Source organism: Cercospora beticola, chromosome 4 (genome assembly GCF_033473495.1).
Source record: "Cercospora beticola chromosome 4, complete sequence".
NCBI lineage: Eukaryota > Fungi > Ascomycota > Dothideomycetes > Mycosphaerellales > Mycosphaerellaceae > Cercospora > Cercospora beticola.
In genome coordinates this window covers 3,257,626-3,284,674 of record NC_088938.1, presented here as the reverse complement: position 1 = coordinate 3,284,674, position 27,049 = coordinate 3,257,626, and the positions used below count along the sequence as shown (strand labels likewise).

Genomic DNA, 27,049 nt, shown 5'->3' with positions numbered 1-27,049 from the left:
TGATGACACCCACGTGAAGTTGAAAGTTGTGGCTGTGTACGCGCCAAATTGAGGGTTGAGCAAAGTGAAGTGCAGCAAATCAACGGCGAGAACAACCACGCGGCAGGCACGACTGAATTGTTCATTGCTGACATAGAGCGCCTGGTCATTGGCAGCAAGCACACCTATCCGGAAGCCTTCCCAAACAACCTGCCCGCAACATTTTTCAATCCTATCCTCGCCATCGTTGTCAAAGAGGGCTCTTGCATCAGCATAGTATAGATCCCTGCTTCCGTCATACTGTAAGGAGACCTGAGTCTTGCGTCGGTGATGAGGAAGTTCTCCGGCAGCCATTGCATGACCTCGTCCTTCTTACCAAGCAGCATCTTGGCTACAGCTTCACCACATCCCCAGCAGAGCGGCATACCGTAGCCGTTGAAGCCAGCAGCAATGTATTCACCTCCAGCCGGTCGGCCTGTGATGCTCTCAGGAACCTCGCCGACCCACGGGACTGCATCGACAGTAAAGCCCATGACCCCAGACCAACATTTCCTCACCTCGGGAGCTTGGCCTTCGGGCCATCCTTTGTCGAAGATCTTTGGCAAAACATTGACCAGTGCGTCTTTTGAGACGCTGCTGATGACTGTGTCGTCGCTGTTGAGTATCTCACTCGGATATTGCTTTTCGCCTCCGATGAAGATATCTCCAGTCTTCGCATTCTGCGTGATATAGTACAAGCCATACGAGAACTGTCCAGTCTTGGGATCATACTTTGGTTGATCAAACGTCGACCAGGACTTTTTGCCTCCTTCATTTGGGAACTCTGGACCAGCGGCTTGAGCTGACATTGTTCCTCGCAGTGGCCAGATCTTGCCTCGCATCTTTGGAAGCAAATGGCCAGTAAAGCCGTTACTGCAGTAGATGACTTTAGAAGCTCGAACCACACCTCGACTTGTTTGTACGCTGTAAGGATACTCTTTGTCTGATGATGTGTCATATCCAACTCCAGTCACAGGTGTATTCGTCTCGATAGCAAAGCGACCAGGATACTCCTCCAGCATGCGTTCAAAAAGTCCAGTAACAAGTCTATAAGGCCAAAATGCTCCAGCTCGGTTGACAATGACTCCAACTGCGTTCTTGAAGTTCCATTTCTGCAAAACATTCATCAGCACATCTTCCTCCTGCAAACCCACAACACCAGCAAAAGAAAAAACCAACTCACCTCCCTCGCCTCATCCTTCCCAAAAAACTCCCCATCCCCCTTCTCCTCCGGCAAACACTCCTCATACCTCCTCATAGACCTCTTCGTCTCCTCAAACACCCCCTCATCATAATACGCACAAACAGATCTCACCCTCCTCACCTCCGCCACCCTCCTCAACTCCTCATCTCCCTCCTCCGCCAATTGATGCATACTCTCTAACGTCCGATTCGCAAATCTCGCGATTTTCGTCGTGGCTTCTTTTCCAGCATATTTTTCGAAAATACTGAATTCTTCTGGGAATGGGGAGACTAAGTGTCCGCCATTTCGACCTGTGGCGCCGCTGCAGAGCGTGCGGGCTTCGAGGATTGTGATGTGGGATGAAGAGTCTGATGGGGGGAGGTTTTCGAAGAGGTTTTTGGCTACGCTGCAGGCTGTTATGCCGGAGCCGATTATGGCGTAGGTGGTTTTGAAGGGGAGGGATTGGGATTGGTGGGAGGAGAGTTCGGAGGGTGGTAGTTGCCAGAAAGCTTCTGTGGGGTTTGCGCGGGGGAGTTGAGGGTCTTGTTGAGCATCTCGTACGAGTTGGGCGATGATTGAGGCTGGAACGCCGGTCATGGTGGCGAGTGTGCTTGAGTAGTCTTGTGGAGTGTGGGGAAGGTGAAGTCGAGGTTGTGATACAGGTTCAGCGGGATGGAGATTGACCTAGTTATGAGCGGCGTTCGAAGATCTCCGTAATGCCGATACGGAGTTGGCCAGGTGCATGAGCGTGTAGTTGAATTCAAAGGTCCGTAGCTCCTTCTATACTGATCGCAAGATAAGGTGTGATGTTCTGGTACTATATGGCGCTTGGATGAAAGCAGAAAGTGCAGCCGAGAAGCTTGGCGTTGGCGATGGTAATGGCGATCTGTCGAGCAATACCGCTATTCGTACATGTTACTACTCATCACACAGTCCTCTCATGCCTTGCCGGTCCGTCTTCAGGGGTTCGGGTAGACCTCCAACGGGCCCTTGCCCTGTGCACTTCCAAGCACTTCCTCGAACAGGTTCTTCCACCACTCCACCGTGTTGCGATCTTGCTCAAACACACGGAAGCCCGAAACCTGGGCGATGTTGCTGTCGGGAGAGAGACCGTACTGCTCATTGAGGTTGGTCAAGATGGTCGGTCTTCCGGAAGCCGCAGTCGCGTTCTGCTGCTCAAGGCTCGTAAGGTAGGACAGGAAAAGCTTCGCCGATTCCGGCCGTGGAGAGCTGGCGATGATAGCAGCGGATTGAGCCCAGGACATTATCTGCTCAGGTGCTTCAGGCGACTTTGTAGCAAAAAAGCTGGCTCCGCTGCTGTATGAGGTGAAGGACAGCGCGCGGGCCGAAGTCGTGTTGTGGCTCGCACTCAGTATGGCCGATGGGCTACCAGTGCCGCGGACCCATTGCACGTCGTTCTCCGCCAGGTCGTATAGCCACTGGAAGCCATAGCGGCTGACGATGAGTGAGAAGAGATACGCAATAGCGTCGTCGTCGTTGGGATAGGTGATCACCAGCTTTCCTTTGTACTTCTTGTCCGTGAGTTCAGCGTAGGAAGAGGGCACGTCTGATGCGTTGAGCTTCGTGGTATCGTAGAGGAAGGTTCCGAAGCTGCCTGTTCGATTCGTAGTTAGCAGAGTGAAAAGCCAGAGCGGGGAGAGACAACTCACTTATGCGCACCGAGAACCAGGCACCATCTGCATCTTTCTCACCTGGCAAGATGTCTTCAAAGGTGGCAGGCTTGTAGTCCAGCAGCTTTCCGCCGTTCTTCCACCTGCGGAAGTCGTGGAGAGTCTGAAGGACAGCGACATCTGCCACGTGAAGTCCTTCCAAGTGAGCACGATCGATGCGGTTGTCGTGATACTTGGAAAGATCCACTGTCAAGTTGAGCTTGACATCTGGGAAGCGATCTGCCCAAGCTTGACGAACACTGTCGCCTTGGCTTCCAGCATCTCCACCCCAGAACACCTGGAGTGCGCCTTCCTCCTTGCGGGCGGCGGCGTAGATGTCATCAAGCGATCGCGTGTCGACCTCGACCGTGTTGTATGCGGCTTCGCAAAGAGCAATAGCGCCAAGAGCTGCGGAGATAGTGAATGCCTTCATGATGGCAGTAGGGGCTGATCAGTCAGGATGCAGCGGTGATTTCCTCCATCGCAATCTCGCCATGCCACCTTATATGGTTTGGTACCTGCTTGGTCTCTGGAGCCAGGTCGGGCGTCACGGTGTATTCGTCAGCGAAGCCAGCCAACTTGCGTGCGACAGACGGTGTTGCGGCTCGTGTGCTTCTAGTGGATCGCCATTATAGCCTAGCAGCTGCCTCAATCGTTGTGATATACGACGTCTCAACTCGATCGCGACATCAGAGCTGTGGCTCATTGGCCCGGGTGTGGAGCCCGAAAATTACCGTGTTTCCGCGGTCGCAGCGCAAACGTTCGTTCTGGGAAATTCAGACAGCGGAGCATCTCCGCTGCTTGCTAATGGAGGTCCAGATGAAGACGTTCCACAGTGTTCGGTCGATCCACATAGTCTGGTCTAAACAACCAAGCCACGTCGGCTACATCCGAATATCAGCCACGCGAAGCCGATGTTGCTTGTTGGTTGTTTTAGCAGAAGCTGTGGAGATGGACTAATCCTATGCGAGATATGATGCCCGAGCCACTTCAGACGTCGATGTGTCGTGGTGGTGAAGAATGTTCTTCTGACTCTGCTACTGACGAGATTTGGCCGATAGTGTTGGCTTGCTGGTGGACCAGCTTGGAAGAGGGCAATTTTGCCATCTATCTGTACGTTCGGCACAGGGCTGCGTGCATCGAAGCAGTGATGAGAAGACCACGATCGCGACTATGGGCTCTTCTGATAGGTGAACCTTGGAGATCCGGCCGCGAGGTGAGGCAGAGAGTACGAATATCTGGGCTATACGAGAAGTACTCCGTGCCCGGGGAGGACTCCAGAGGCTGGTATGGGCCGGAGAGGTGTAGCCTCAGCATGTGGCACCATCTTGTAGCAGTTCATCCGTGGTGTCTCAAGAGCAATGTCGAAAGGCTCTTCGATCGCTTCCGCTCTGCTACAATTGACGTTGGATGTCGCGTTTGCGGTGAGACATCGGCACGCCAGCACGCGACACGACCCGTACGAGCGGCAAGCGCGTCATGTGCTGCTGCAAAGGTATCAAGGTACCAACGAGCGCACTGTATGATTGCGGCTAGTGTCCTCGTCGGTCGTTGCTGGAGGAATTCTCATCGAAAGAGAGCGGCGCGTTTGAAGCGCGAAATCTTCAAACGAGATGATTGCAGCCTGAGGCTCCACGCCAAGACTGACACCGACATCGTCCTTCGGAGACCGCTCCTGTCGACTTCGCAACATCGAGCCTCCCAAGGCTCGTCACCATGTCCATCAACTCCAACCGCACAAGAGTGCTACTCATCGCGTACGGTTTCATGCGCCTCCGCGCGTACGGAGGCAAACGACTCGACTGGAGCTGCATACGCGCGGCCGCGTCTCCCGCGGTTCTACCATAGTGCCATCTGCAAGAATGTCTAGCCTGGTATCGACTCTCGCAGCATTCGAGGCTGAAAGGTATACACAGAATCTTGTGGCTGATACTAATACATTTCACCTTTGCGCCGCCTCTCCATACACGTCGCCGGAATCAATCGCGGGATATTGGCCCTGCCAGCCTGTGCACGGGCTTTCAGCGATCAAGATCGATTGCTTGCGGGATATGCTCGCCATACGAGACTCTGGTCACTTGCTTCGCAGGTAAAAGCTGGTCTACATCGTTACTCAGCCAATATGCACGGAAAACTCTAGCTGCAGAGTGTATTTCCATAACACATGAGCAGGACCTGATTCAACATGAAAGAATCACGATCAGGCGAGTGTCACCGTGCACAAATTGCGACCAGGACGTCTGGGCTTGCAAGCTCCCACGGCTCCCATTGAAACGGAATGCCAATGCCCATGCAAATTGTCTGCGACCGTGGCAGAGGCCTCTGGGACTCTTCCAAACTGTAACTAAGATATCGAGAGGGCTAGGTATCTCGAACAGCGCTACTAACTACATCGATCCTACGCCGCGAAAATCGCGACGACTGAAGGAACTTTGCTGCATGTGTACCTCTATCTTTGGTTCAACTCCACACTGACCACATGTTTCATCATGTCAACACTTTTCGAGCAGTGAATCCTTGATGGGCAGTATGCCTTTAAGTGGCAAGTAGTCGATTCTACATGAACCCAGCTACTTCAGGAAAGTACTTATGGTCCACACGAAGCAAGATGATTCGATGTTTGCTGCATCTTTGAACGCATTCAACGGCTAATCAAAACTTCAAACTGCATCTGCAACTTTGCGTCTTCGTTGGTGCATTTGTCCGATTGCACCGTTGCGCGATAACAGTCATGGTGCTCACTACGGAACAGAAGGAAGAGCAGGCTAAGGAAGATGCATGGTCGATGGCTTCCGTTGCGCATTTCATCGATCACAAGGAGGATGATCCCACAGTCAAGGGTGTCGAAGATGCCCTCGGCACTGTGAGCATCGACTACGACTTGGGTGGCATCGGAGTTCCGTACGGAGTGGACCTCTGGCCGCACGACGGCCAATCGCTTCGGAAACTGGTGGGAGTCATACTTTCAGACACAACAAGGAGGGCGCCAGAACATCGAAACCTTACTGCTGTTCAAGCTCGAAGTTTGTTCTTTCAGCACGGTAGCGACGCTCTATCAAACGCTTATCGAGCACAGCTTGCGACTGCTATACAGCCGCCTCGGCTTGTTCCTCTCCATGGCGCGCAACATTCGGAGCCGGAATTTGAAGACGTTGCTTCACTGGAGAACGAGAATCTGGCGGGTGCGCAGACTGAGAGGCCAAGTGGTCGCGAGACAAGAGCCCAGAGATCTGCGAGACTGGCGGCGCCCGTAACGGCCTTGTCGCAGACGGCAGAACCTCAACAAGACATCATGCGGAATGCAAACGTGGTGGAAACGGCTCTCGCACAAGGTGCATCTCCCGACCATGGGGATGACGATCAGCAGCCTTTTCAGCTGGCAAAAAGCCCTCCCTCCAATCTTGTGCAACCATCCAACTCAGACAGGACCGCAACTTATGCTAGCGACATCAGAGCAGCCACGGCTTCAAGCGCAACACAGATCGCCTCGCACGCGCCCCAGTCCACTTTGGGCAAGCGCAAGCGCATGGACAGCCGGGCTGAGGAGTTAAAGAGCAAAGATATTGGCAACGGTCGAGCCAAGAAGACTAAGGTACGGACGAATGCTGCTTTGCAAGACGAACATGCAGCTTCCATGCCAAGCCTCACGCGAGACTCGATAGAGCCAGCTGCTTCAGGAGCAGAGCACAATCCAGAGATACCTTCTGAGCGAACAAAGCAACAGCCCTCTCGCAGAAAAAGAGCCCAGAACGATGAGACCGGGTCGGCATCCCGACCGCTCTCGTCGCAGCCGGCAAAGACAGGACAAGTCACAGCGCAGATCGCAGCCGCTGAGGAATCAGCTCTCGAAAACACTTCACTCGCCTATGATGGAGATGCTCAGCCTGAAGTGAAGCTTCTCCCAAATGTCGACAAAACGAGAGCAAAAGGCATGCCTGCATCCAAAGCTGCGCGTGACACTCAGAAAAGAAATCTCGATCATATGGTGAGAGTGGCAGACGGTGGAGAGGCGAAGTCACTCGACCAAGACGATGCCGTGCCTCTCGACAACGTGGTAGGATATCAGCCGAGTACGACAATCCAGCCCGGTCTGCTTGTGCCGACAGCAAAACCGAGTAAACGCAAACGCAATGGAAGCCATGTTCTAGCAAAGGAGGGAGAAAGCACTGGCATTGGTCCAGCTACGAAGAGGCAAAGAACTCAGGCATCTACTACTTCGACATCGAACAATGTGGACACTGAGCCACTCCCCCAGAAAGGTCTAATGCAGGCTGCTACATCTGGACCGAATAGCGCACACGGACGTCTTTATGGGGGCGGGTCCGGGACACATGCAAAAGACATTGTGCCGACTGGAGAGCTGCAACACGATGAACTCAGAACACGCATTGCCAACCAAACATCAACAGGAGATGTCGAAGAGGAGAATGCCAATGATCCAGACGTCGACGTAGCGGATGGCATCCCCGCCAATTTTCGCACCAACTCAAAAACACTTCTCACTGAAATCGGCGGCGAGATCTCCGATACCACTATCTGGACGATGGAATTGCCAACTGTCCTTGGAACAGTCGACGGATGCTTGCAGAAGGCACTGGACATCATCTTCACAGATGCGGCCGGGCGTGCTGTTTCCACGCTTGCGCTCGATCCGACGGAGCCTCTGTTCAATCTGTACGTCGTCATATTTGGAAAGAGTTGGCGCTCGGTGTCACTCAATGCCAGAGCTGCAGAAGACCAATACGATCACACTTCTTCGATTCCTTTCAGTGCTACGAACGTGCTACGCTGTCTTATCTGGCATGCCCTCACCTTCGAGATCATGGACAAGGAACAGCTGGACGATGCTGTGTACGCACTGATAGAAAGAGCTCAGACATACCTGCGAACGGCCCTCAGCGGCAGGGAAGGTGCCTATCACACCCTCCTTCGACGCAGCTCGAAAGCTCAATTTACAGACCCAGATTTTGTTGACGGTACACTGATGTTCCACGCTGATGAAACAGCATACAAGCTCATGGCTCTGTTAGAGCAGCACCTTGACGCGCTGAGTCTTCCTCGCAGACCTCAGAACTGGCGAATGCTTTTTGCCAAACAGCTGCGCCAGGTCTGTAAGCTGGCATTCTTTCTCAAGGCTCGATTAGCAGCGGAGAAGACGAAAACCGAGCTTTGGATGTACAGGTATGGTACACAAATCGAGGGTGCCCCAGACGGCTCAGAGCATGGTGAGAATGACGCTCCAATCGTTCTGCTGACGAGGACACCTGGGATCAGGAAGTTGGGCGTTGATGGGTCGTGGCAGGACGTGGTGGATTTGGAGGTTGAGTATTGCAGGCCAGAGATGCAACATGAAGAATGGTGAGTCCGAAAGAGAAGTTCGATGAGTACTGAGACTAGCATGAATGTTCCAGAAATGCACGTTCACAACTATTCATTCATTGATGCAACAGACCTGAAAACCCTAACAAACATGTCTCAAACAACTGATCCTCATACCTTCCACATCGAAAGTCCACATATTAACTCACCGTGTCTCTACAGTCTTTTCGATGCATTCAAGATGCCGCGAAAATCAAAGAACCAGACGGGGCCCTCCAACAGGAGGGCCATGCGAACCATCCTCCGACATGTTGATGCAAACCTCGGCACTCTCACCACGAAAGCGCATCGACTGAACTGGCTCAAACCCCTCGCAAGCAGTGGGAAGTTCCCCTATACCGGCACCCAGGAGATCGGAGCTTATCACAACGAGGACACTCTGCACGAGGCCATCACATATGCTGTACGTGATGCGAAGAAGGACGAGTACAAAGTTCTGGCAGGCCGCCGTGCGCTGGATCGCTTTTTTGAACTCGGCAGCGCCATGCTCACTGGCGAGTATCTTGTCGCCATCGGGTATACGTTCCTTGATGACTCTGGTGCTTTACACCTTCGAGATGAGACAGATGCTTTGAAAGATGACTCGATACGAGCTGCAGGCAGAGTGGGCACTGCAGCTTCCATCAAAACAGCGAAACAGCTTGCATCTGGTTCCAAGGCAAACGACCGGGAGAAGGTTCTCATGGAGGATTTGCCAAATGCCCAATCAACACACAAGAATGATGAGTCAAGTCCGACGGGGACTCAAAACGGAGCAAGCGAAAATGCATTCGAGCCCCCAAAGCATCGTCCGATCGACTTCCAGCCAGACCAGCATGATGGTGCCCATCCCGCAGAGTCGCCCGACATCGTCTACGAACCTGTGCCTACTTCCGCAGGAATCAAACGCAAGTTCGTTCAATTCGTCGACAGCGATTCAAGGTCTTCTCCAGAGAACCAAATGGTGCTCGACCCGGAAAAATTGGATGCCCTTCGGCTGTGGGAGGACATCGAAAGATTGACCAAAACGATCACTGAGCTTTCCAGGAATCTTTGTACACCTGCTCAGACCCTGAAGCTGAACAGCTCGCCGTCGACCTCTCTCGAAAGCATCTACGCTCACATCTTCAACACCGTAGATTGGAGGCTGGCGTGCGACCACCTGGTCAAATATGGTGAGATCAAACCATCTGCGTTCCTGCAAGCTCTTTTCTGGATATTTCTCAGTCTTCGAGTTCTTGAAAGTCAGCACTTTCCCCCTGGAGAAGATTCCAAATCGCCTGTCCCATCAAATTCTGGGGCTGCCCTGTTGGCTTCGCTCACGAAGTACACCGAGCAGTATCCACGAAAGGAGGCCATCGAGCATTTCTACAGGTCCAACACGATGACCACTGTAGTACAGCCACATGCCAAAGTCCTTGCTGATGAACTTAATGCCATAGTAGCCGAGCATTTGGCCGTTGAAAGCTCCTCGCCCAGTTCAGATGCTGAAGTGCACAACTTGTTGTCATCGTCCATCGACACTATGCAAGAAATTTGCGTCAAAGCCAGCATACTCAGAGGCCTCATCGACATCTCAAAGGGCAAGTACAGACTCCTCAAACATCTTCCAGGATCAGACATCTACCACCGGCGTGAATTGAACTCCTTCCAAAACACATTATCAGAAATCCGTCGTGAAACAATCGTAGCTTTCACAATTGCACCGGGTCTGGAACGGAAGTTGGAGGATGCGGATACTTACACCGTGGTGGGTCCTGCAACAATTGCCGAGTTGCGGAAGTAGGCGGCTGAGGCGCCGGCGGATCACATACGTTCCATCAGAGAGTTATGCACGCATCCTTTCCCGCTGGTGCCTTGGCGTGCAGCAGATTGTGTAGGTGGCTTTGCTGCCTATCTGAGCCGTGCATGAATGGCTTATTACGAGGAATGCGAGGCTATGAGGATCCGGGTCTTAGGGCATGCTTTGACACGTGGGCGTTGGAGGCTGTTTCCTAGTGGAGAGCATGTCAAGTCTATCAGGAGTTCGTAGTTCGCAGTCACGAAGTAGAGAACAAGATCGGTCGCGAAAGTAGGCTCAATGTTCTGCTGAGCATGAGTCTTGAAATTGAATTCAGCGATTAAAGTTGCCTTCTGCATCCTATGCATCTATCTAGGCCATCACTAGAGGCCTCTATGCTAACCTGTACAGCGCTCAAAAAGCTACCAGAACCAAAATAAACTTCATCATCACATCAAATTACGCAGTCTTCTCTTCCGCGACCTGCGAGGTTTGCTGCTGCTGTAGCTGCTGCTGCTTCGCTTCCTCGGCCTCCTTGCGGGCCTTTCTGGATTGCTTTGGTACTCTCGCCAACCAGTACAGGAAGACAGCAGCGCCGGTGTTGAAAATGATGTACACCCACAGAATGCCAAAGTTTCGCCATCTGTCGCCGTAGCTGATGCTGACGCCTGTCAAGAAGGTGTTCGAGTCGCTGTATGTGCAGTATTCGCACTGCGAAGTCGAAGACGGATCCCTGAGGTATCCGACGTTGAATGTATCGTTCATGTACTGCTGGAGGTAGTCGCCGCAATTGCTGAAGCCTTCTCCCACGTTGAATCGGAGGAACTCGTTGGAAGCGCATTGCACGTTGGTGTTCGCGATACCAGTAGAGAGCAGGCCGCTGACCAGGTAGGTGAATGGCGAGACGCGGTACATGAAGATCCAGAAGCCAGGTAGGACATCAGGTCCTGCAAGGACACCACAGAAGATCAAGCAGAGGGAGAACATCAAGTTGGCGATGTTGCCTCCAGTCTCAGCAGAGCTCATTCCAGCGATGACCATGGTCGTGAAAGTCGAAGTGAAGAGCAGGAACTGCCACATGAACAAGAAGAAGGTGAATCCTCGAGCAGCGACTTCGCCTCCGGCATTGCCGTACAATCCGACGGGATAGTAGTAGCAGAAGTACATCAGGACAGCCATCAGGGAGTTCCAAGGAAGTTCGACGACGATGTTGGCGATCATGAACGACTGCCAGCTATAAGTCTTGGAAGGACGCTCACGAACCTCGTACAGAGCTCGTTGTGTGACGAAGTGAGGCATAATCTGCGAAACCAGCTGTCCGAAAACCGTAAAGATCATGAAAATCGAGAACATTTGGTTCGTCAGACCTTGTTGGGTAAGCGGTGCCTTGAAGAAGATGAAACCAACGAACAACGCCGCACCGACACACAGTGCAGTCTTGGACCAGATGTAAGAAGGTGTGCGCCAGTATTGAGCAAACACACGCTTGGTCACTTCAAAGGTCTGTTGACCGAAAGGTGCGGCGAACTCTCGGTAGCTGTCCTGGTCATTGGCACCTGGAGCAGCTTCGGTTGGTTGTGAAGATCGAGTGATGCGGATGTTCTCCAGTTCCTTGTGTGTTTGCTCATACTCTGGACTGTCCCGCCAGACTTGATGCCAGTCGATTTCGGTGTAAGAGCCTGGAGCCGCGCCAATTACTTCCAACATCCATTCGGCAGGGTTAGCATCCTTTGGACAAGGCTTAGCACCGTTGCGCTCAAAGTAGTTGGAAAGGATGTTGGAGTTGGTGCCGACCTCGCCGAAGTAGACAGTGCGGCCTCCCTTTGCGAGGAAGAGAAGTCGATCAAAGCGCTGGAACAACATAGCTGAAGGCTGGTGAATGGTGCACAGAATGGCCTGTCCGGAGTTCTTGAGCTTCTCCATCAAATCGCAAATAGCCCAGGATGTCTGAGAGTCAAGTCCGGAAGTAGGTTCATCGAGGAAGAGAAGCAGTTGTGGCTTCGCTGCGAGCTCGACACCGATAGTAAGACGCTTGCGTTGTTCCACGTTGAGACCTTCGCCAGGAACACCGACAACAGCGTCGGCGTATTCTTGCATGTCGAGGAGCTTGATGACTTCGTCCACGTAGGCAATTTTCTCTGAACGTGGTGTCGACCTTGGCTGACGCAGGAGTGCACTGAACTCAAGCGCCTCGCGCACAGTCGTGGTAGACAAATGCAGATCTTGTTGCTGAACGTAACCGGTCTTGCGCTGGAAAGAGGAGTCGCGCTGCCTTCCGTCGACGAGCATATCACCACTGATGACACCCATTGTAACACGAGTGGCAAGCACATCAAGAAGTGTCGTCTTACCGGCACCAGATACACCCATAAGGGCAGTCAAAGTGCCAGGCTTGACCCAACCATCGACGTGGTCCAGAATGCGACGATCTTGGCCTTTGATTTTGATGTCATAGCAGACGTTTTTCCACGAGAAGATCGCTGTCTGCTTCTGGATGATATCGGTTGCCTCAGTATAGCTGGCGGTCTGAGTCAGAGCATTGGCGTCGCGCCCAGCGGGCACGCTCTCCTCGTCCGCAACTTTCTCCTTGAGCGCGGCGGGAATGTGTCCTCGCTGGAAGACGAGAACTTCGCCCTTGGACTTCTTCGCCTGGATGAATTCAACGGCAGTCAAGTACACGCCCATAAGACCAATACCAAACGCGATGATGATTCCGACGTTCCTCCACTTGTGCGAGGGGTAGTACGCGAAGGCGGACTCCAGGTATACAGTGCCCTGAACAACATCGAGGCCAGCTTCCGAGCCAACAGATGAGCAAACTCGAGATCCGTCCTGTAGACTACCATAAGTAGCTGGAACGAAGGCTGAACACGCGTATTCGGTTCCGGCAAATTCGTTGACCATAAGTGACTCGAATGTGTAAGCAACAGGATCGATGTAGTTGATCCACCTGCACCATCCCAGCATGTAATCGGTCGGAATCGCGAAACCAGTGAAAATGACGATGGCCAGCATGATGACTGCAGCGGGAGCCATGGCTTGAGACAGCGTTCGAGATACAGATCCGATCGTTCGGAACAGCATACTCATCGTCACGGTGGTGAGGAAGGATACCAGAAGGAAGAAGAAGAATGCGCCCGCCTCTCGCTTCAGATTCACCATGAAGTACAGTGGGATATTGAAGGTGAAGGCGTTGATGAACTTGTACGGCATGTCCGTAAGCATCGAGGCCCATGCTTCCGCAGAAGGGTGGTAGAAGGCGTAGCGATCATGCTTTTCCACGATTGGACGTTGTGCGTAGAGAGTCAGAATTTCGAGAGCCGAGCCGAAAGCGTTGATCAAGACGGCGAAGAACAGGACTGCGCCGCGTGAGAAGAAGGAGTTCGTATCGTACGACATGTTGTAGAAGACCGAACCGAGAATGAGAGCCATAATGAAGTTTCCGAAGAGTTGGGTGAAGGTGAGTTCCGGATCACCTGTCAATCGACGAAAGCCACGCCAGAGACACAACTGGACTTGTTGTGTGTAGGATAGCGTGAAAGGCGACTTGATGCGCTGACCCTTGGCTTGTTGTTGCTTGCGGCTGTCGACGAATTGTTGGTAGGCCTCTCCCTTGAATGGGAAGCGCTTGTCGTAAGCATCGATGTCTTTGAGCAACTGCGCTCGCTCAGGACTGTTCTTCCACACTTCAGCGAACTCATCTGGCGTCCTCGGCACTCTCTTCTCCCATCCAGGGCGGACAACACGTTCCTGAGCAGATGTCATAGATGTCAGGAAATCGGCTGTAGTCTGGCGATCAGGGCACTGGAATCCGATGTTCTCAAAGTACGCTCGTGTCTCGGTAGTGCGTCCGAAGAAAATCTGCCGTCCTTCGTAGAGCACGATCGCTTTGTCGAATTGATCGTAGGCAGACTGAGGTGCTTGATAGATGGCTACCATAGCAGCGCAGCCTGCGAGCTCGGCGCTGAGACGTACAGTCTTACAGAACTCGATTGCGTTGGCGGAGTCCAGACCACGGGTGGAGTTGTCCCAGGCCTGCAGCGGTGCACCACTCAGGACAGCCTCCGCGATGGAAACACGCTTTCTCTCACCACCTGAGACGCCGCGGATGAAGTCGTTTCCAACGCGAGTATTGATGGTATGGCTGATACCGAAGGCGGCCATCACCACATCGCGAAGATGTTCAGCCCAAGCATGCTTGCTGACGCCTCCTGGGGTCTCCCGCGGAGCTCGGGCCCTGGCAGCGAAATAGAGAGTGTCTCCGACAGTGAGCATAGGAAAGTGCACATCCACCTCTGCGGTATAGATAGCTTCACCACGGAAGTATTTGTGCATCTCCTTCGCTGGTACACCCTGGTAGTTCAGGTATGATTGAGAATCCACTTCGAAGCCGTGAACCTCTCCGGTCATCGTCTTCAAGAACGTCGAGCAGCCAGAACCAGGTGGGCCGAGGACGACGAGCATCTCTCCACTCTCCACTAGACCTTCAAAGTCGCGAAGGATATCGATTCGGTTTGGCTTGGCCAGCCCAAGCAGCGACTTGACCATTCCGACTCCCTCTAGCAGCACGTTTGTGACATTCTTTTGATAATCTGTGCCTGAGCCCCAACCATGTGCACTGAGACCGCGAAACGCGACTCCTCCAGTTCGTTCTTTGCCTCCCTCCTCCTTGCTCAATTTGAGGACACTCTTCATCCATGATCTTGCCCGGAAGTTCGATGACTGCGGATCCAGCTCGGAATCCTTCTCGGCTTCGAAAGGATTTGACGGGACTTGACTCCAGTTTGTGATTGTTCGAGCGAGTCTGTTTATTTTTTTGTCGGCGGAGCCTTGGGATTCTGAGTCTGATTCGCCTTTGCGCTCCGGCGTGGAGTCTTCGTATGGTTCCACTGCATCGCCCTTCTCGAGATCGTGAAGGGCCGCACTCGGATTTCGGTGAACTTCCGGCCGCTCAGCTCGAGCTGCTGATGATCTTCGTCTGTTGAACATTCCGCCGGATGTGATTTCTTCAGCTTCTTCGTGAGGAACGCTCCCTCGTCGGTGGAAGGCTAAGCCCGATGCATCTGGAACTCCAGATCGCTCTGCCGTGGAGTCGTAGTTGTGAAAGACATTGCCCACGAAAGCCATATTGCTTTCCGGTACCGCGCCCTCGCGCTCTGCTGCCTCGCCGGGCCAAGGTATTTAGCCTGCGCTCAGTGCGGGCGAGTTATTGCGCAGAATGTGGGGGCTCTGGTGGAAGTAGAAGTGAAAGTGGGAGCCTTGAAGGTCGTTTTCCGTGCCATCGCAAAACTGTCGAGGGAGAAAGTGCTTTTATTGTGTGATCAGCCACTCCATGCATAACAAACAGCGTTCCGAATGCCGGGTGGATTGGCGTCATAGCGAGCTAGATGCACAAAACCGATAGAGCGGAAGTCTAGGCCTGATTGGTCGGAAAGAATGCACTTAGATGCCAAGATCGGCAATGTCTGCTCGTGGAATAGGGCCCGAATGCTCGTGCACCTGCATGAAACGCCCATTTTTGACATTGCTGGTAGCACAACCACCGTCGTACGTGCCTGTCGGTGCAATTATGCGGTGACCGTCTCCGGAGAGCATTGAAGTGCTTGCGGTGTCCCGGTGCATCAGGTATTGCTGCTTCGTTTCGGTTCCGATGCGATTTCTGGGCAGAGCTAGAGAAGTGAAGTGGCGCACCCCCTTGCGGAGGGCCGGGCCATCCACGGGACAGCTTGGCGGCACGAGTTTATGCACAATTTGTGCACGGATAGAACTTCACCCTTTGTTCGCCACGATCCACACCTGCAAATTCATCCTCCACGCGCTGCACCCGCTATAGAGCTAAGCGGTATTAGCTTGCGTGGCCACGCTCCTCTTGCATATCCTGTGGAGATTCCGAAACACGTTGAAGATTGCCTCATCGTCTGCATAAAGTGCCCTATGTGGCTTCAGGAAGCTTGCGTACCGATACGAAGCACATTATGTTCATGTTCCTGGGACCATGGACGCGGTTTGCAAAGCTCCTGCCGTTGCCGTAGTTCACATTCACGCTCATCAGGCTGCAGGTTTGCGTCAGTTCCATCAATCACCTCGACGTCGAGAATTCCCTTCGCGCTCAGTCCCAACTAGACATAACGTAGGCTCATTCACGAATGACACAGATTCACGCATGTCTTTGGCCTGGGAATTGTACATTCCAATACAGGAACATGCTGGCCAGACATCAACCATCTCACTCACCGGAGAGCGCTCCCCGGCAAACACAGGATAGGTGCAACGCCTCGTGTATGTACGAGGTTACGAGGCCAGAAGGCTGACCAAGCGAGCACACGAGCTATGTCCTAAGCACTGGCTGCAGTTCGTGTGTCGATCGGAGGACCCTCAATTCTCGGTAATCTGCGCGCCATATTTTTGGACCCTGCCATAGCTGCACGCTTTCTAACATCTATCATATGCCAACATGAACGAAAAGCCCTTCTCTTCCACAGGTTGAGATATGCATGGCACAAAAGACAGCGTCCCAGATCACTAATGGATATGAGACGCTTCCGGGGAATCCCATCCGAGCCCCAAAATCACGCACAGCGTTCTCGTCATCACTAAGCACTAGTAGGCGGAGCAGGAATTGCATACCTATGCCCTACTCGACTCTGGAAAGCTTGATTCCGTGCCCCGAACCACTGGACACTGCGTCCCGAAAACAAAGTCTCCATGCATATTGACTGGACAAGCCAATTGTGGATTTTATATATGGCAATGATGACAAACGCAAGGAGTTTCTGGAACCACTGATTTCTGTTCTCCACGGGGGACCCATTCATGTACCTGCTGAAAGCCATGCGTCCGAGCAACATTCTTGCCAAGACTGCAGAAGGTGCCTGGCTGTTCACTTGAAGACCTGGTGGTACTGCTATCAGTCTTTGACTCAATGACCAGGATTTCGCATCAAAAGGCCAATTTCAAAATCAGACATCATGTGCTGCTTTACTGGCTGACACACGCAGGCTCGAGTAGTTGAAGTTGTTCGAGAACCTGGAGACAAGTACCGATTGTCTGCGGTACCCAGTTCTGCATGCTACATTTTGAGCATGGATATCGCAGTTGAAACCACGATCACTCGACTACAACTACATGTTCTCCAAGAAGCCTAATCGCTATACTGTGTGCTAAGGTTCATACCATGTCGACCCACCACGTGGTTGGAAAGCCAAGAGACACAGCCTCGTCATCATACCACGATCAGGCATCTGTATTCTTGGCACCATGACCTCCAAAAGAGAACTACCTGAAAGAATACTCATTAACAGTACATGTGGTATCAAAAATCAGAGCGAGCTAGTTGATGTGAGGCAGATTGCCTCAGATCAGCGCTGCGATACAACTCGCTTTTGGCCTCGAGGTCTACTGAGGCTTTGACTGTGTACTGCTGTCTCGATCTCAGACTGCGCTTTCTGAAGCCCATCAAAATCTTGGAGCGCACAATGCATCGCGCCATAACGATTACGGCACCGGCCTCCAAATGTGATGCTCTGGTCGAGCTCTGATATCCATGTGTCCGCTACTTCTCCGGTTGTCTTCACTCCACGAAGCCAATGGGTGCAAACACGACATGCAGTTCAGCCACTTCTTTCTGTAGGAACCAAGCTGTGTTCCTTCTTTTCTCTGTTTCTAGCCCAATCTGCAAAGCTATTGAATACACATCCTTCATGCAGTTCAGTCACTTCCTTCTGCTGGAGATAACCCCTCTGCTAGCTTTGTCTCTAGCTCCGTTTGCTCTGCAATGACAATGAATGTAGACACGACATGCGGTACTGCTGCTTTCTGCCGGAGGAGACGGGCCATGTCTTGATCGCTCTCTGATTAGATCCACTCTGCAACGGCAACGAGGGAGAAAATGAGCTCCAGTTCAGCTACCTATTCCTCGGAGACAGACTATTTCTCCCCGTCGCACCTGCAGCTACTACACTCCCAAGATCTCGACGTCACTCGAGGAGCGTCTGGAAGGAGACAGGCGTACTGCTTCGTCAAGTCAATTCTACTCCTCATACCGATGGCCACGCAACTAACGAATCTTGCACAATCGAACATAGGATATGTCTCTGCCCTATTGAAGAGCGAATGTCGATATAACCTCTCGAGCTAGCAAGTAGTGTGCCGTCGTATCCCAAGGCTACAAGGCATTCCCTCGTTACAGGCATGCATGCTCACCAACCAGGAGGGTTCAAACCAGTTGGTAGTGCCGCGCAGCACCAAGATGAGAAAAGGAAGACGTTGAATAACATAATAATCACATAGATTGGATATCTTCTTAGGACAGAGCTTCAAACAGCCTTCAGTTTGTCCTCCATCTATCATTCGCGCTCCCGACATTGACCCATGCATAACGCATTGCCAAATCTCATCGAAACAGCCCATCTTCCTCAACATCATCAAATCCTCCGCAAGCCAAATCTGACATTTAAGCAGAGACGGCAGCGTTGACAATGGCGTTGACAAGGACCTCAAGGTTGACCTGTGCGCAGACCCCCACAGCGGCGTTGATGGCAGCGGTAACGTCAACGGAAGCACCGGCCTGGACAGCAGCAGCAACGAGAACGTTGACCTAGAAGGGAAAATAATATTTAATTTGCGTTCGATGGGCGAAAAGTGTGCGTGAAAACTTACAGCAGCGGCAACCTGGACGTTGACATCCAAGTCCAAGTCGAGCTCAGCCTCAACTGAAGCCTTGAGAGCGAGAACAGCGGCGTTGAGCTCCACATCCACGTCAAGGTCAATGCCAACGGAGAGAGAGACGTCCTGAGAAGAGGTTAGTCACGGTTCAGAGAAGCAGAGCTCAGAATGACATACAATGACAGCGTTGATGAGGACAGAGAGGTCGACCTGGACACCAGCACCAATAGCAGCCTCAATAGTGGCCTGAAGCTGAGCAGAAGCGTCAACCTTGATAGCGAGGTCCAGGAGAGCCTTGAGCACAACGTCGACATCAACTTGAGCGTTCAAGTCCACGTTTGCGCCAACAGCGGCGGCGATCTCGGCACCGACGTTCACGTTTGCGTCCTAGAGGCTCGAGGTTAGTATATGGCTCACGTTCGTGGAAGGTCTCGACATCGCTCGCTTACCAAGTTAACGTTCAACTTAGCAGCCAAGTCGAGGATGTTGTCTGGTGTGCCTGCACCAAGGCTGAGTCCCAAGTCCAAGCTGAGTCCGAGATCAAGTCCGCTGTCGGAGCCAGCACCGCCGCATGAGTTAGGAGTGGTAGCTGGAGTCGTGGTGTTTGGTCGGTTGCCAGATGGGGTTGTGCCAGAAGGAGTGTTGCCAGAAGGCGTGGTGCCAGATGGTGTGTTTCCGCTTGGGGTGTTGCCGGAAGGAGTGTTACCAGATGGAGTGTTGCCAGATGGAGTGTTGCCGGAAGGTGTGTTTCCAGATGGTGTGTTTCCGCTTGGGGTGTTTCCAGATGGCGTGTTGCCGGAAGGTGTGTTTCCAGATGGTGTGTTTCCGCTTGGGGTGTTTCCGCTTGGGGTGTTTCCAGATGGAGTGTTGCCAGATGGCGTGTTACCGGAAGGCGTGTTGCCCGATGGCGTGTTGCCCGATGGCGTGTTGCCCGATGGCGTGTTGCCCGATGGCGTGTTGCCCGATGGCGTGTTGCCCGATGGCGTGTTGCCAGATGGGGTGTTACCGGAAGGCGTGTTACCGGAAGGCGTGTTGCCAGATGGAGTGTTACCACCTGGGCCGTAGGATGGGCCAGATGGCTTGTCTCCAGATGGCTTGTCACCAGTTGGCTTGTCGCCGGAGGGCTTGTCAGCACCTGGGCCATAAGTCGATGGTCCGGATGGCTTGTCACCAGTTGGCTTGTCACCAGTTGGCTTGTCGCCGGAGGGCTTGTCAGCACCTGGGCCATAAGTCGATGGTCCGGATGGCTTGTCACCAGTTGGCTTGTCGCCAGATGGCTTATCACCACCAGGGCCGTAAGATGAGCTCGATGGGGTGCTGGGCTTTGGAGCATTGCAAGATCCAGAAGTGGTCACTGGAACGTATGCCGGTGGGTCCTCCTTCTTAGGGCTAGTAGGAGTGTTCTCCTCTGGCTTGGATGGAGTGTATGTCTTTGGCGCTGGAGGAGCAGCACCGTAAGAAGCCGGGGAGTCGCGACGAGCTAGGTCGCGCGACACAGCTGGAGCGGCAGCTGCCGCAGCTGCCATAGCAGCAACAAGGACCTTGATCTGCATCGTGAAGACGTGAAGTGACTATTAAGTTAAAACGAAAGTTCTGTCGTAATGATTGGGTTTAAAAAGAATGTAAGGCAGTTGACACCGCAGCAAGTAAAAGAGTGACTAGGTCGGTGGGGTGGGTATCGTGAAGTCTGTCGTGAGGACGAGCAGCGCTCTTATAAAACGTGCGTGCTGCCATCCCTGAGTTGTTGTCGTGATCCGAGCACTGTCAGGTATGCGCCCAGCACGACTAGGTGCGCAGCGGCTCTAGCGCAGCAATCACGCTTAACATGGACTGCCACGGGGCAGGACAATGGGCGCAGCCAGGTGTTCGCTCTTTAGATCGCCAATTTGGGTTGTAGCATCAGCACTACAGGAACTAGACAGGCTGGTTATCTCAGGCATGTTGCACCTGCTGGTTGTTGATCATCCGATGGCCTGGCGGCATGGCCGTAGTCTTGCGCTTTGAATAGCTCAAAAGCCTTCGACGTTTTCGTTGCCGATCCGTGGTCTTCACATGCGTCCACTTCGAGTCAAGATCTTCGCCGTTGTGCCTCGTGTACACGACAGCCTAGAGTTTCGTCCATGGTCATGTCACCGTTTTGCGTGCGCAGCTCATTGCGGCTTCTCGTGTCAGTCAGACGTCCGCAAGACTAGTCAAAACCTATTATTTAGCGTACTAGGATTTGTCCAGAAATGCGGAAGTGCTGGAAATAGGGGCCTCTTTCCTATTCGTCGTGTCCGAGCAAAGCTAGTTCATGCCTACCATTATCGGACTCTAGTTCGGCTTCCATCCGGAGTTCACCAATACGAGTGAAGTATTTCTTCAGATGTTGTGACAGGTGATGCCACCGTTGGCGAAGAAATTGCCATGCTTGTGTCGCATGGCACAGGCGTGGCTGATGAACGCTAAAGGTGAGACATTGTATTTGTGGACAAGAACGTATCTGGGAATGCGGTCAATAGTGTGCGAGAAAATTGATCAGCGACCGACATCTCGTGCGAGGTTTCTGTTTTTGCACACAACCTGGGTGACAAGATGAGATCCTGAACAGTGCTCCACCTCGTCAGCTACCGGTGCCTGTTCCAGCCAATCGCATGGCGACCGTTGCTTACGAGTATCCGATCTCTTCCGGGATCAAAATGGTGAGGCATTGGGCGAGGCTTGTCCGGCAGTCTGCTCACGTTTGCCAGCAGTGATGACTACAAGCATTCTTACAGCAATTTGAGCAGGCGAATTTTCGCTTCTCGTTGCCCTCGTTCAGTGGAGCCTAGAGACCGATTGCCGGTGTGCGGCTAAACCACCGTGAGTGAGGCCTTTGGCTTGGCGGACCAGGATATGAGTCTGGAAGGGGCTGTTGCTGGCGGATGCCCGGTATAGCTCCTAGCTTCACAAACGTCTTGACCAACTCCTCCGCGTCCAGAGCAGATGTGTAGACCTTCACCCACGTGATTGAGGAATAGTAATCTCATCTCATGTATGCGTGGTCGCACTTTTCCCGACACTACGTGCTTGGCCACAGCACGCGATCAACGGCGCTGGCATTGACTCTCGGTCTAGACCACAGTCTTGTCATGCAGCTTGGAGAAGGCCGTGGATTGCTGTGAAGAAGAAATCACCGGCCGCGTTGTGGTGCAGGTCGAGGCGGGAGGTCCAGCGCGTGGGATCTGCGACAGAGTCCAGGCCGCCCAGCGCGCGTCTCGCTCCAAGGTCTCTTCGCACGTCGGAAACTGATGGAGCTTGGACGGCACAACGGATGCACTGATAATAAGAGGCGCTAATCCGGGCGTGTATGTGATGTTGCCCGAGTCGTCGAGGTGATGGAGTCAGAGGATGAAGTAGTGATGCAAGAGAAAGGGATTGGTAACGTGCGTAAGCCGCCGCCACAAACCTTACACCCGTTCTGGTGAAACGAGGAAGAAGGCTATGGAAACGAGCTGAAGACGAAGTCGAAATGAGCGTATACGTGATAGACTTCCGCCGTTGCGAACCATGCCATTTGCACCGGAAAGTGGAAGCGGACACGAGAAATGCTCAACCTATTGCTGACCGGAGTATTATACACAATTCCAGAACCGATCCCACGTGCCCACCCGTCCCTCTGCTCCGTGCCAAGAGAAGCAACCAAAATCATCGCTTCGATAGGGTATCTCTCAGTATTCGACATGGTGAGTAGAAGAAGAAAGAGTCAAGCAAAAAGTAACACAAAACATCCACAGTGCCCAGAGGTCATGTCTCTTCATCACACATAACCCCGACTTGAGGCAGGTAAGAATCGTCCCTTCGTCACCGTAACCAACTCATCCACAAAGGTTGTTTCGGGCTTCGCAGTTCCCACTGCAGTTCTGATTCCCATATCACGAGTTCCTTCGAATTTCTCATCCTGCGAGAACTCATTCTTACTGTCCGTCTTGACGACAGTCTCGCTATTGACGAGAATCCCGCCCCAGTTGCCCGTCCTCGTCCTCTGCCGATCAGAAATAGCTCGAGCAGAGCCCGAGCCGGCGAGATGAGCTGGGCGGTCGACGAGCTCATGCATCGAAGAAGAGTCCTCATCACTTGTGTGGCCTTCTGCAGCACTACTACATCTGGAAGGCGGTGTTTTACCTGGCACGATGGGCATAGATTTGCTTCGCATTTTCCTGAGCGGTTTGACGGGGCTGTTGCTGAGGGCAATGGAGAGTCTGCCGTGGCGGCGTTTGCTATGTTCTGGCTTGGACACTTTCCGTGAAAAGAGAGGGCTGAAGGCAGCATGTATGTCTTTCATCAAGACGGCATGATCCGGCGAGCCAGAGTAACATCGATGCCGAGTATCGAAAAATGTCCGGGGGATGCGGCATAATGCTTCGGACTTGTCGATAGAGGCATGCATATCGCCAATGCAGGTGAAGGCGTACAGCGTAGTGATGGTCGAGCCTCTTCGAAGACGATGTGAGTAGTGGGCACTGAGCTGCTGCGCCCAGAATCGGGCCTCATTCTTCCACTCGGGGGGAAATTGCTGAGTCAAGGATACTATGGCCTGGTTGACCATGACCGCGAACTGTTGTTCCTGTGGAGATCGAGTCTCCTGCCGCCCATCACCAAGTTCGCAGAATTGGATGCACTGTTGGACACGGAAGCCATCCATCTTTTCCAGAAATGCAGCCTGCCACTGCATAGATTTGCCAGTAAGTAGCGGCACATCCGGCAGCTGATCCTGGTTTTCCTTCCGTACCACAATGTCAAATCCTTTGCCGTTCGGTTTCGGGACCATGGCAAAGAACGCTAAGTACGTCCCACTCTTTTCTGTGTTCATCAGATTCTCAATATAGCCCCAAAGGTCTCCTAGTTGGGTTTCCAGAGCTGGTTGCGGCACCTGCATAGCCTGCGCAATGCTCCTGCTTACTTGCTGTCTTCCCGCAAATCGGTAGCCCGAATTCAGCAGCTTGTCTGTCTCATCCTGGGTCAGTTGGCGGGTGATGAACATGAGCTGACCTTTGCCGAAAAGGTTCAGACGGAGCGCAGCCTCGACTTCCGCCAACGTCTTGTCTTCTGAGGATGCACAGCGCTTCTCTTTCGCCTCTACTCGCAACGTCCCTGTCTCGATAACTTTGTCGTATAGCACGCCAAGCTGCTCGATCGGCAACCCCATCGAAGTCGCAAGTGAAGACGCTGCGGTGCAGAATCTTTCGCAAAATATGAGTTCGTAATTGCTGTAAGTTTCCGCGTCGTAGATGGCGCTGGCATGCGAGCTGATAACCTTAACATCTCCCGTTGTGCTTTCCTTCTCCGCTGCAAGATGACTTTTCATGCGAGGCACCAACTCGCTCACTCCCGCCCAGTTGTGCGTCACACGATAGATCCATTGGAAGACCGCGTGCGCCGTATCGAAATCTTCGTCAAATGTTCGATGATGGTACTTGTCGGTGATCTCTCGGGCAGGTAGCACGCCTTCGGTCGTCACCAGTATCTTCCCGTCCGGGTCGAACATTGCACAGGCCAGCATTACTTTTTGGGATCTGCTCTTCAGTATCCGGTTTCGCGCACGTGTGATGAACAGCACACCCATGCACATGATTGCAGCAGCACCGCAGATGGCACCAGCAACTATCACTTGCGTATCTCGCGAACGAATCTCAGAAACGCTATTGCTGTGCAGAAACTCGTACCTGCAGCTCGTAGAGGCTGTAAAGTGCATTGCAGACACTCCACCAGCCAATGCTAGCGCACACAGTACGCGCTTCCACCAGGAGCTGATCCATTTCTCGCGCAGGTTGTAGAATAACGCAAGAACTGTGAGGCAGTCGCCGATGGCAATGACGATGGATGCGGCCAGATATCGAGGGCTGTAGTTCAGCTTGTAGTTGGTCACACCGAAGTTGCCGAGATAGTGCATGCCGACAATGCTCAAGCCCGCGAAGGTACCTGTGAGCACCAGCGCTGTCCAGTGGAGGATCTGCTGTTTCGCAGGCAGCTCTGCAGCGGAGAAGGCAATGGTGAGTCCGATAATGGGCAGAAACACGGAAAGCACAGTGTAACCTGAGTTGTAGACCAGCTGGTACTCAGGATCGCCTTCGCCGAGGATGATGGCGCGATTGCCTGTGAAGTGCATGCACCAGATACCGACTAGTCCGAAGGATGTGGCGCATGCCACTGTCTCGGCCCTGCACAAAACATCAGCCTTCTCCGCCATCGCCAGATCACGCATGTCGCAGGTTAACGCACCAGCTCCTGAAATTGCCCAGGGCAGTGCCTCGGCGATGAAGGATTTCGATGGTGAGGAGGCATCCAGTCAGACTTGCGAAGAAAGATGCTGCTACGATGCCGGGGTCGAAAGTGCTGGGCACAGAATCACCTGTGCTGTAGGATGACATGGCTGATCATACGTCGTGAATCGGACTCGGAAGAATATCGGTCATCCTCTGGCTGTGTCCTGTTTAGCATATGACAACGGTGGTGATATCGTAGCGCCAATCTGCTGCGGACCAACCTTTGGAGAAGCGCAAGGTCTGTTGCGAGTTGCAAGAACAACTTGTTGTGTCCAGAGGCGATGTCGATGTTCGATAAAAGGCGCAGGTGAGCAATTCCAAGAAGCGTTATCCAGAGGTGAGGACTGAAGTGAAGAAGTGAGTCAAGCTAGTGGCTTCACTATCGGCTTGACGGAGATGTGCCATCGAAGTACGATAGCGTTATGACATCGTTCTTGAAAGAGCTCTTGGGCAGTCAAAGTTGTCGCGAGATGCTTGTGTTGAGTTCCAGGTGACGGACAATGTGGATGGCCAACTGAATTCGTGCGAGAGAATAGAAAGCCAATGTTCTTTTGATGCTTAGAAAAGCTGCACAACCAGGAGTATGCAGTCGCAAGGTAAATGGCTCGCTTTCGCAGGAAATTTGGTTGGTACGGAGCGCAGTCCTGCTGGCAAGGGATCCGAATAGGCGTATAACCCAGTAGCAGTTCGGCAACGTCAGGGATAACGCGAGTTGATGACCACGGGAAGTTGCATCTCTCGCTTCTCTCTCGTGCTCTTGTCAAGGCAAGGCATGCCGAGCATTTAGATGGGCAGCAGAGACCGGACGCCTGAGCGGCGGCAAGAGCAAGCCGCGACTTCCGGTCATTCAGAAGGGCTTTTGGAGCAAGCAGTGGGTGGCCAGAGGGTCGAATTCTCGGTGTGCAGCATCAGCCATGACCGAAGTGTCGTGTGTGCCGCCAGATCAAGGCCGCCGAGAGACTGGGTACTGTGGCGCTCGTTGAGCTCATCGGATCGCCCGCAGCGCGGATGTAGGCACGACACAAGCGGACGTTATTTGGCCAGCTGCAGCGTGATGCATGCAGACCCAGCGTCAGTGGTGGCTTATTGGCTGGCAGTTTTCGAAGTACAGGCTAAGCGACGACTCGGAGTGCTGAGAATGGCAGCACAACAATCACGAAAAGGTGTCAAGAACCGAGCGTCGTGTGCAACGTTCGCACATATTGTCGCGCAGGCTTCGTGTATCGTACCGATACGAAGGATCGCCCTTCGAGCGATTACCGAATCGTGGAGTAGTGCCAGCAGGCGGAGGGACAAAGACAATGGGCTTGCTGCCGGAGTCCTAGCAATAGGTCAGCACCGCCAGCTGTTTCAGCAGCCATGTCGCCTGGTGCGTGCAAAAGGTAGAGGGCAGTCTTTGGAGCCGATGAGCTGTCGATCATGTTCCTTGCTGCACGTCACTCATTGCGCTGGCGGCTGTTGCAACAATGGCGCGGGATCCCGAGTGGTGGAGACTGGAGATGGAGTCGCAGCCCGGGGAGAACAGCCTCTTCAAGCGAAGGGTCCGAAGTGCAGCGCGCACCGCGGAGACGCGTGCGAACAACGACGCAAGTAAATTGAAGCCGTTGCGCAAAGACTGTGCTGACATGCACCCAGGTCGCCTGGGACGAGGATGGCCTGTTGCACGACTGCGACCGGTTGAACATTTGCCCGGGGCTCTAGAATATTGCATGCGCCAGACGCGGTGGTGATGGGCACGGCGGATGTCGCGTCACGATCCTGCGCGCGCGAACTTCGACACGACATCGGCACCGAAATTGCAAATGGAGTCTCATGATACGCAGTATATGCTCTGCTGGACGCCTGTGATCAGGCCAGCGCGAGGTCGTGGCAGCGATTGGAAATGCCTAGTGCCGCGCGAAGCTGTCGTGACGTGGTGGGTCCCATGGCGCTCGTTATGCTGTATCGCGAACGCCATTCGTCATAGTAATACCGTGCTGTGTGAAGTGGAAGTAGTGATGAAGGATCTGGTCTGATGATGGCGTTGAGTTGAGCAGAGTTTGAGGTGGCTGAAATCTTCCTGAGCGGCGCCATGCTTCCGAAGTTCCGACCA

At 53.2% G+C, this 27,049-nt stretch overlaps 6 protein-coding genes across 6 annotated transcripts; 1 reads left to right on the top strand and 5 right to left on the bottom strand.

The window, feature by feature from the left end:
* Positions 1–164: 164 nt before the first annotated feature.
* Positions 165–1,798, bottom strand: RHO25_006926 (uncharacterized protein; the record flags this gene model as incomplete). Its single annotated transcript, XM_023597720.1, has 2 exons — positions 165–1,130; positions 1,202–1,798. The coding sequence occupies 2 exons, from the start codon at positions 1,796–1,798 to the stop codon at positions 165–167; spliced, it is 1,563 nt and encodes a 520-aa protein (XP_023452816.1).
* A 362-nt stretch (positions 1,799–2,160) lies between these two features.
* Positions 2,161–3,304, bottom strand: RHO25_006925 (uncharacterized protein; the record flags this gene model as incomplete). The annotated part of the gene is made up of 2 exons (XM_023597719.2): positions 2,161–2,816; positions 2,872–3,304. The coding sequence occupies 2 exons, from the start codon at positions 3,302–3,304 to the stop codon at positions 2,161–2,163; spliced, it is 1,089 nt and encodes a 362-aa protein (XP_023452658.1).
* A 2,298-nt stretch (positions 3,305–5,602) lies between these two features.
* RHO25_006924 (uncharacterized protein) lies at positions 5,603–10,015 on the top strand (the record flags this gene model as incomplete). The annotated part of the gene is made up of 2 exons (XM_023597718.1): positions 5,603–8,229; positions 8,413–10,015. 2 exons carry the CDS (start codon positions 5,603–5,605, stop codon positions 10,013–10,015), a joined length of 4,230 nt encoding a protein of 1,409 aa, XP_023452657.1.
* A 453-nt stretch (positions 10,016–10,468) lies between these two features.
* RHO25_006923 (uncharacterized protein) lies at positions 10,469–15,136 on the bottom strand (the record flags this gene model as incomplete). The annotated part of the gene is made up of 1 exon (XM_023597717.2): positions 10,469–15,136. One exon carries the CDS (start codon positions 15,134–15,136, stop codon positions 10,469–10,471), a length of 4,668 nt encoding a protein of 1,555 aa, XP_023452660.1.
* Positions 15,137–18,461: 3,325 nt separating this feature from the next.
* On the bottom strand, positions 18,462–20,226 carry RHO25_006922 (uncharacterized protein; the record flags this gene model as incomplete). The annotated part of the gene is made up of 5 exons (XM_065602856.1): positions 18,462–18,605; positions 18,668–18,799; positions 18,851–19,060; positions 19,123–19,808; positions 19,893–20,226. 5 exons carry the CDS (start codon positions 20,224–20,226, stop codon positions 18,462–18,464), a joined length of 1,506 nt encoding a protein of 501 aa, XP_065458928.1.
* Positions 20,227–22,451: 2,225 nt separating this feature from the next.
* On the bottom strand, positions 22,452–25,062 carry RHO25_006921 (uncharacterized protein; the record flags this gene model as incomplete). The annotated part of the gene is made up of 2 exons (XM_023597715.2): positions 22,452–24,852; positions 24,914–25,062. The coding sequence occupies 2 exons, from the start codon at positions 25,060–25,062 to the stop codon at positions 22,452–22,454; spliced, it is 2,550 nt and encodes an 849-aa protein (XP_023451985.1).
* Positions 25,063–27,049: the final 1,987 nt, after the last annotated feature.